The following is an 8,741-nucleotide window of genomic DNA, read 5'->3' as shown; positions in this document are numbered from 1 at the left end:
CTGTGCGCTTAGCAGCTGCAGCTCCTCCCACAGCCAAGCGCCGGGGGGGTGGTGGTGCCTGGGGGGCAGCTTTGCCAGGCAGGATGGCCCAGGGTTTTCAGTGACTGCCCCAGGACTCAGTGCGGCCTGCAAGTAGCAGCAGGACCAAGAGAGGCGAGTGTCTGTGAGCCAAGGCACTGGCACCGTGTCCCGTCTCCTACACAGCCTGGTCCATCACCAGCCAAACCCCTCACCTCCCCCACATCATTTCCACCCCCCCCTTTTTATCCTGCCCCCCCCCCCCCCCACTGCACGCTTCTCCAGTCCTGCTCCTGATCCTCCCCGTGCCCCAGCTCACTTCCCATAGCACCATGCGGGGGGTGGGGGGGATTAGCAGGGGTGGGGGGCACATGGAGCAGGATCCATGTGGCAGTGTAGCTGGCAGAGGATTAGGGGGAGCGGTAGAAGAGGGGGGAGCCCTGGTCTCCAGCCCTCCAGCTGTAGCACTTTCAGCTGACAAATGCCGCAGATGGGCCCGGGCACGCACAGGTATCAGCCCCGGCCCACAGCAGCTCTGGGCGGGCTGGACCCAGCGGCTCGTGGGCTGGGGGTGCTGGCCGGGAGGTAGCGGAGGCGGGGAAGGGGAATCGAGGTGTGGAGGACAGACGTTGCGTTGACTGACTTGGTGCTCGTCCCCGCAGTGGTTACGTTTGCGCGGGTTGGCGGGCTCTGCAGTCCGGCAGCCGTCCTCGCGTGAGAACAGTGTTCTTTGTACCGGGCCGAAGGGAGACGTTCCTGGGGAACGCTCGCCCAGCAGCCACCGCGGCACCAGAGCCTGCAGATGGCAGGCGGCATCAGCCCAGCGCGGAGCATTCGTGCCAACCTTGCTGTTGGGCTGCGTGGAGGGTGTGCTAGCCTAGATCTGGGGACCGGGCTGCCCTGAGAGGTTTAAATCCCTCCCTTCCCACACGGGCATTGTTCCAGAGGAGAAGCAGAGGAGACACTTTCCCTGGGTCCCCAGGTGACTTCATCAAACCGCAAACCCTGAGGTGGATCTGTAACGTGCTGGGGGCCGGGTGGGCTTGACTGGCCGGTGCCTGGGGCAGGTGAGTCAGGCCGGTCACTGCAAACGGGGTGTAACAACCCTTCCTCGCAGCCGCCCACACCCCGCTCCTTGGTGCAGAGGACGCCCGGCGTGGCACCGAGACCTGCTCTGCGCGGTGCGTCTGTGAGCTCTAGAAAATGGGACGTTTTCATTCAGAGTGGAAACAAATTAGCAGGTGGGGAGACGTGCGCCCAGGCAGCAAACGCGGCTCAGGGGTGATTCCAAGGTAGGGCCGGAGGTTGCTCTGTCTGCATGGGGACCTGCCAAAGGAAAGGAAATAGAACAGGCCCCTTTTTATTACCGCCGGCGCCTTCCCTCGGGTCTGCAGAGACCTGGGAAACTCTTTGCTTCCAAAGCGTCTTCTCTGCTTGCGTTCCCTTTAGCGATGCGGTCTGGTCTGCTTCTCCTGGAGGGCGACTGGAGACCTGGCGGGTTGTGACAGACACCACAGCCAGGAAAGCCGGGATCCTGCCTGGCTGGGTGGGGGGCAGTGACACTTTCACCATGCGCTGGGGTCTCTTGGCTTTGTTACCTCAGGTCACCAGCACCCAGCTGGCAGCTGGCGGAGGGCCCAGCAATGCCCCGTTCAGTGCGGGAGAAGGGTCCCCCCCCTTCCACCGCCGAGAGATCCCCTGGGAGCGGAGCCCAGGACCCGCAGCCCAGCTATTTCTACGACACGTGACAAGCAAACAAACCTGCCCGCCCCCGCTAATCCCGGGAGAGATCAAAGGCAGGCCGAAGGCGGGGGCAGGGCGCCTTTCCCACCGAGCCGGCCCGGGGCTGGGCCTGTCCGGGCAGGCCGTGCGGCTCTCCGCCCGGGGCGCGCTCCAGCCGTGCGTGCCGCGGCCTGTCCTCTCTCCGGCGACGGGCTGCCCGGGGCTCCCCGCTGCAGCGGGGCTGGGTGGGCAGCGCCTGGCGTGGGCCCCCCAACGTGGAAACGGCTCCCACGGAGCCTCCGCTTCCGGCCAAAGCTCGGGTGTAGACGCCGCCCCCCCGCAGTGTCAGGAGCTCGGCGCTGCCTCCCGGCCGCTACCACGAATGAACCCTGCCCCTTTGCCAAAGCCCAGGGCTTGCCGGGGGGGGCGAGGGGTGACCTATGGGGGGTGCTTTCGTTTGACCATCCCTCCCTATGAAAACAAGCCACGCCCCCTGGGCCAGGCTCGCAGGTGGGGGCGTGGTCTGTGTCGTCACCGCCCCCGGGGGCGTGTCCCGGCGCCAGGCCCCGCCCCCTCCATATAAAGGCGGCGCGCAGGGCCCGGCAGCGCAGCAGGCGAAGCTTTTCTCACCGAGACCTCGTCGCGCAGACTCACGTGAGATCCCAGCCGCTGCTGCGTCATGGTGAGCGCGGGGCCCGGGGCCCCCCGAGCCCTTGGGGGGGGGTTCCCCGCTGCGCAGTGGGGCTCCGTGCGCTGCGCTCTCTGTGCGGGCCGGGCCAGGTGCGCTGCGCAGCGCGCAGTGCCGGGCCGGGCGGCGGCGGGGCTGGAGTCCGCGCTCGGGGCGCAGGTGCGCGGCGGCCCTCGGACTCCTGGGTTCTGCGCCCGGCGCTGGCCTCTCGCTGGGGGGGGGCCTGGGCGGAGCCGCTGCTGGCCTCGGTCGCGGGGGGCCGGGGGCGCGGGCAGGACAGAGCCCGGGTGCCCTTGGGGGGGGCAGCGCCGGGCCGGGCTCAGGCTGGCCGTGGTGACGGCAGCCAGGCTCCTGCGGGGGGGGCCCCCCCGCTCCCCTACTGGTGCGGGGCTGGGCTGGCTGCAGACGAGCAGGGGCAGCTGCGCAGCGGGCGGGGGCGCTCGGCGAAACCCAGGACGGGGGTGGGGGGGAGAAGGGACAGGACGGGGGGGCCGAGGCTGCTGAGTGGGGCTGGGGGCGCTGGTGAGGCGCGGGGCTGCCTCCCCTGAGCGCTGGGCAGGGCGCCGGCCGGCTGTCCGTCCGTCCGTCTGGGGCCGGGGCTATTAATAGGCAGGTGAGCTGGGCGCGGGGGCTCTCCTGGAAATAGCCCTGCCGGGGCGGCGCTGCCGGGGCTCCGGGCCAACCCAGGCCGTCGGGGCTCCTCTCCGCGGAGGACACGGCGGGGGCTGTCTGCGGTGCCCGGCTTTCGAGGGGCGGCCGCCCGCGCGTTGCCCTGCCCGGGGAAGGGGCCCGGAGCCGGCATCCAGGCGAGCTGCAGCCCGGCCGGGGCGGAGCCGCTGCTCCTGGCTCTGGGCCGCCCACTCGTACCCGGGCCTGGGGGGCGCAGCGGGAGCGCGGCCCCTTCCCCGGAGGCGGCAGCAACCCCCGCCCCGCGTGGCGTCTCCATTTCCCAGCGGCGTTTCCTGTCTGCGCTGCGCGCCCTGCCCTGGAGGGGCCGGGGGGGGGGGGCTGAGACGCGGGGGTGCGCGCAGCTGAGCACCCCCGCCCCGGGCGGCTAACCCAGCGGCCTGCCCCCCAATCGGGGGGGGGGGAGCTCCTGGCTGGCGCGGGAGCCCCGTTGCAGCCCCGGCGCAGGGCTCGGTCCCGGGGAGCGCGTTTCTCGCCAGGCCCCCCCGTGCCGGGCGCGGATGGCGGGAGAGGCCGGAGGGTGGGGCTCGGGCTGTCTCAGCCGCCCTGGTTGGTCTGTGCCTGTTCAAATTTCTGCCGCGTCGTGGGGCCGGGACTCCCCGCGCGGGGCGGGGCGGGGCGGGGCGGGCTGGGAGCGGGAGATGGGGTGTGGCCAGCTGGGGGTCCGGCCTGGAGAACGGCGCCCCTCAATCCCGACCCACGGCCCCTGCTGCCAGTGTGAATCCTGGCCGGGGTGGGAACTGTCCCCTCCCCCCGCCTGCCCCACAGGGAGCTGCTGTGGGGCTGGGACAGGTCCTGGGACCAGCCTGTGCTGTGCGGGGGGCAGGAGGCTGGGCTGGCGCAGGTCCGGCGAGCGCTCTTACGGGGTGCGGTGGAGGCCGTGGGTGGGAGTAGGGAAATGCAGCGGTTGCACTGAGGCGGCTCGGGCCCGGGGGACCTGCGGCCGCACAGAGCTGGGCACTTCCTCCTTGTGGCATGAATGTCTCCAGCGTGGGACTGACGCAGCCGGGCGGGGGGGGGGCTCTGCCAACCGGGGGGATCCCAGCTCCCAGCGCAGGTGGGCAGCCGGAGAACGGGCAGGGCTTCCCGAGCGAGTGGCTGTGCCCTTGCTGCTCCCCTGGGCTGGGCCTGCTTGTGCCCCCTCCCTGGGAGCTCCGGGGCGGGTAGAGCTGGCTGCCCGGCTTGTGGGTGTGGGGAGGGGGCAGAGAGACCTTGCAGGCCTGGGGGGCAGAGCCCCTGGCCCTCTGCTGAGGGGGAAGAGCCCTGTGAGTGAGCAGGGACAGGAGCGTTTAGAAAGGGGGGGGTTGCAGGGAGTAGCAGGGCCAGCCTGTCTTTGCCGCCCGTGCCCACTCCATGCAGACGGGTGCCGGGGGCTGTTGTTCTGTGGGCTCGACTGTGCCCACAGAACTGCTCCTTCTGTTTGCCCCTGCCGGGGGGGGGGGCAGGCCCTAGCAGCTCCGGGGGCTCCGATCTGTGCTGCTGGCATAGGCAGGTACTGGGCAGCCGCTCTGCTGATGCCCCTCAGCCCTGCCGGTTGCTGGGTCCCTGGGCGGTGGGGACTGGCTGCGTCCTGCGGCGGGCGCGCGCTGTGCAGGGCTGGCGGGGAGCTGCGCGGGTGGGGCTGTAGCTCATGCGTTAGGTATGTGCCTGGCAGCTCAGCACCTGCCTCAGCGCTGCAGCCACGCTGCAGTCCTGGCTCCTCCCCTGCCACTGCAGCGACAGGCCGGGCTCCACGCAGGCCCCGGGCTCGCCTCTGAGCTGGAGCCGCTGGGGGAGCCGCCGGCATGGGGTGGCAGCCGAGATTCCAGCCTGCCCCCGAGAGGCTCCGGGCAGCTGCTCTGCCAGCAAGGGGGTCGTGGGCTGGAGTGTCCTGACCAGCTGCTGGGTTTGATCCCAGCCCTGCCACGGATGGGTTCTGTGGCCTTGGGCAAGTCCCTCCCCCTCCCTGGGCCTCAGCGTCCCCGATGCCTGTCATACACCTCGGGAGGTGGCAGGTGCCCAGCACCATCCCTGGGACAGGGAACCCCCCCCCCCCAGATGCTCTGCAGCAGCTGCTGCGGGTGGTGGGGAGGGCGGTGAAAGGCCAGGGGCAGCATGGCCCAGGAGTACATATCGGGGTGCGGCAGACAGACCCCTCTCGCTGCTCCCTGGCCCGTGTGAACACAGCTAGATCTAGGGCATGGCCTGCCCCACGTGTTCCCTGGGCCTGCGCTGTGTGCGTGAGGGGGCGGGCACTGCTCCACTCCTCCCCCACGCCTGCAGTCTGTGCTGAGCTGCAGGGGGGCGGGTACGCAGCGTGGCAGCCATTCACAGCCTGCAGCACTTTGCTGTGTGAGGCAACCTTCATCTGGGCTCTGCAGCGCAGGGCGCTGGTGTCAGGGTTGCAGGAGCAGGCGGCACATTCCCTGCACGTGACATAGAATTTCTGCCTGAGAATCCTGGGCTCCTGCACTGGGCCTGGGTACTGCCCCATAGAGCTGCCCAGGGTGTGGGTGGGGGCGCTGGTGGTGACTGTTCTCGACACCTCCAGCTGTCTAACCGACATGGAGCAGGCACTAATGTCCCAGGCCATCGGGCAGCCCTCTGACCAGCTGCTCCAATCCCATTCTGCCCTGCCAGCCCCCTCGCATGTGGGGGAGCTGCAGCCCCACCGAAGCGGCCCCCGTGCCCCATGCCAGCTGTCCTGGCAAGGCACCTCAATTGCCCTTTTCTCTCTGCAGCGTGAATGCATCTCAGTCCATGTCGGCCAGGCGGGCGTCCAGATGGGCAATACCTGCTGGGAGCTGTATTGCCTGGAGCACGGCATCCAGCCCGACGGGCAGATGCCCAGCGAGAAGACCATCGGCGGAGGGGACGACTCCTTCACCACCTTCTTCTGCGAGACGGGTGCCGGGAAGCACGTCCCCAGAGCTATCTTTGTGGACCTGGAACCCACCGTGATCGGTGAGCGAAGGCGCCCGCGGGGTGGAGTGACGCCCCCCTCGGTTAAAGGATCGAGGCCCCAGCCAGCTGCTGCTGGAGCAGGGTCTGCCTTGTGGACTGGCATGCACGGCAGCTGGCCAGCGTGGCTTTGATAACTCGCATGCCCGCTGGGCGGCGCTTGCCTTGCCCTGGCTCTGGGCCAGGCCCTTCCCCACGGCAGGGGTGGGGGTGGCTGGGAAGCGGCGTCTGTGCAGTGCTTTGAAGATGAAAAGCCCTGTGTACCGTGGTGCTCATTATCCATGACACAGGCTTGGTGCCCAGAGAAACCTCCCCAGGCGGTAGGGCTGCCCCTGGAGCAGTGACGCAGGCCTGGAGAAACTCAACTCCCTGCAGGGCAGGGGGCACAACTTTGGGGGGCAGAGAGAGTGCCCATGCCCTAGCAGCTTCCTCAGGGAAGTCCATCTAGCAGGCTGTTCCCCATGCCCTCCTGTTGCGTGGAGGCCAGCCAGCCTCTCTGCCCAGCGGGCCTGTTCAGTGCACCACCCTCGGCATGGCCTCGAGGTGTTCGGAGCAGTGGCGCCCAGATGGGGGATGCAGAGCAAGGTTTGGGGGCGAGTGGTGAGGCGCGGTGGCCGAGTGATCCCAGCAGCGGGCGGGGAGGGAGCGCTCTGCCCCCAGCTCTGCTGCGGGAGCCTTGGCTGCGCAGTAATGGCGGGGGGCCCGTTAATGGGGAGGGGGAGTGACTGGAAAAGTGTGTGCACCACTGGCCTAGAGCCCTGTCCAACACCCCTCCCCACGTCTCCCCCAGATGAGATTCGGACGGGCATCTACCGCCAGCTCTTCCACCCTGAGCAGCTCATCACCGGCAAGGAAGATGCTGCCAACAACTACGCCCGCGGGCACTACACCATCGGCAAAGAGATCATCGACCAAGTGCTGGACAGGATCCGGAAGCTGGTACGCTGCCGGGCGGGATGTGGAGGGTGGGGAGGTCCCTGTGCTCCGCTGCTTGCTGGAAGTCGAGCTCGGCTCGCCATGCTCCTGCCTTGGGGGCCCTGGCCGTGGGCCGTTCTGGGCAATGGTCAGGGGGCAGGAGGACTCCCTCCTCCTTGGGGCCCTGACTGGTGCTTGTTCTTCCTGCCGAATGGGTGGGCGGCCAGCGAGCTGGTGGAAGCCTTCCTCAGCTGGTTCTCTACCTGGATCGGTCTCAGCTGTGTCCAGGCCCCCGCCTGGTACGTTCTCCAGGGAGCTCTAACCTTCATTCTCCCCACAGGCCGACCAGTGCACGGGGCTCCAGGGATTCCTCGTCTTCCACAGCTTCGGGGGCGGCACTGGCTCTGGGTTCACCTCCCTGCTGATGGAGCGACTCTCCGTTGACTATGGTAAGAAGTCCAAGCTGGAGTTCGCCATCTACCCAGCTCCTCAGGTCTCCACCGCAGTGGTGGAGCCCTACAACTCCATCCTGACCACCCACACCACCCTGGAGCACTCGGACTGCGCCTTCATGGTGGACAACGAGGCCATCTACGACATCTGCCGCAGGAACCTGGACATCGAGCGCCCCACCTACACCAACCTCAACCGCCTTATTAGCCAGATTGTGTCCTCCATCACCGCCTCCCTGCGCTTCGACGGCGCCCTCAATGTAGATCTGACCGAGTTCCAGACCAACCTGGTGCCCTACCCCCGGATCCACTTCCCTCTGGCCACCTACGCCCCTGTCATCTCTGCTGAGAAGGCCTATCACGAACAGCTCTCCGTGTCCGAGATCACAAACTCCTGCTTCGAGCCAGCCAATCAGATGGTGAAGTGTGACCCCCGCCATGGCAAATACATGGCCTGCTGCCTCTTGTACCGCGGCGACGTGGTGCCCAAAGACGTCAACGCTGCCATTGCCGCCATCAAAACCAAGCGCAGCATCCAGTTCGTAGACTGGTGCCCCACTGGCTTCAAGGTGGGCATCAACTACCAGCCCCCGACGGTGGTCCCCGGCGGTGACCTGGCCAAGGTGCAGAGGGCCGTGTGTATGCTGAGCAACACCACGGCCATTGCCGAGGCCTGGGCGAGGCTGGACCACAAGTTCGACCTGATGTATGCCAAGCGGGCCTTCGTGCACTGGTATGTGGGCGAGGGCATGGAGGAGGGGGAGTTCTCCGAGGCCCGGGAGGACATGGCCGCCCTGGAGAAGGACTACGAGGAGGTCGGCCTTGACTCGTATGAAGATGAAGAGGAGGGCGAGGAGTACTGATGCGCCGGCTGAAGGACTTTCACGTTACACTTGTAAAATCCTTGAAAAGAAATAAACGCACTCTCTGTGGTCGTGAACAGAACCCTAAAGCTGTGTCTGGTTCTTGCCAGGTCGAGGGCTGCAGAGTGTCCCGGCTGCGCTGGGCTCCCTCCCAGCTGTACCGTGCCCACTGACTAGCCCCTCGCCTGAGGGGGAGGGCCTGGGTCTTGTGCCAGGAGGGTGGCCGGGAAGGGGGTCACAAGACACCTTGTGGCTACGGGGGGATCCTGGGCAGCACAGTAGGTGGGGTGAGCGGCCTGCGGAATACCCCACCCCAGTTACCCAGCCCCTGGCTGGTTGGCCTGGCCAGAGGGGAGTGGTGGCTGCGAAGGCTCAAGCCTGTGGCCTCCAGGGAGGGAAGGTAGGTGCAGGGGGGGCAAACCTGCCCATAGGTGTTCCTGGCCCAGGGTACAGTCT

General features: G+C 67.9%; 1 protein-coding gene across 1 annotated transcript; it reads left to right on the top strand.

Annotated features, from left to right (window-relative positions):
* Positions 1 to 2,338: 2,338 nt before the first annotated feature.
* On the top strand, positions 2,339 to 8,367 carry TUBA4A (tubulin alpha 4a). The gene is made up of 4 exons (XM_067529455.1): positions 2,339 to 2,422; positions 5,836 to 6,058; positions 6,846 to 6,994; positions 7,311 to 8,367. Exons 1-4 carry the CDS (start codon positions 2,420 to 2,422, stop codon positions 8,283 to 8,285), a joined length of 1,350 nt encoding a protein of 449 aa, XP_067385556.1. The 5' UTR covers positions 2,339 to 2,419; the 3' UTR covers positions 8,286 to 8,367.
* Positions 8,368 to 8,741: the final 374 nt, after the last annotated feature.

The sequence above is a fragment of the Emydura macquarii genome, unplaced genomic scaffold (assembly GCF_026122565.2).
Source record: "Emydura macquarii macquarii isolate MOO-44397 ecotype Brisbane River unplaced genomic scaffold, CSIRO-AGI_Emac_v2 contig_2988, whole genome shotgun sequence".
Taxonomy (NCBI): Eukaryota; Metazoa; Chordata; order Testudines; family Chelidae; genus Emydura; species Emydura macquarii.
Note: the sequence above shows the minus strand (reverse complement) of the source record. Positions and strands in the feature narration are given on the sequence as shown.

Bases quoted from the DNA above. Each gene is read 5' to 3' on its own strand.
- TUBA4A (XM_067529455.1), top strand. The intron at 6,059-6,845 runs GTGAGCGAAGGC...CGTCTCCCCCAG, and splicing joins CCTGGAACCCACCGTGATCG to ATGAGATTCGGACGGGCATC. The intron at 6,995-7,310 runs GTACGCTGCCGG...TTCTCCCCACAG, and splicing joins TGGACAGGATCCGGAAGCTG to GCCGACCAGTGCACGGGGCT.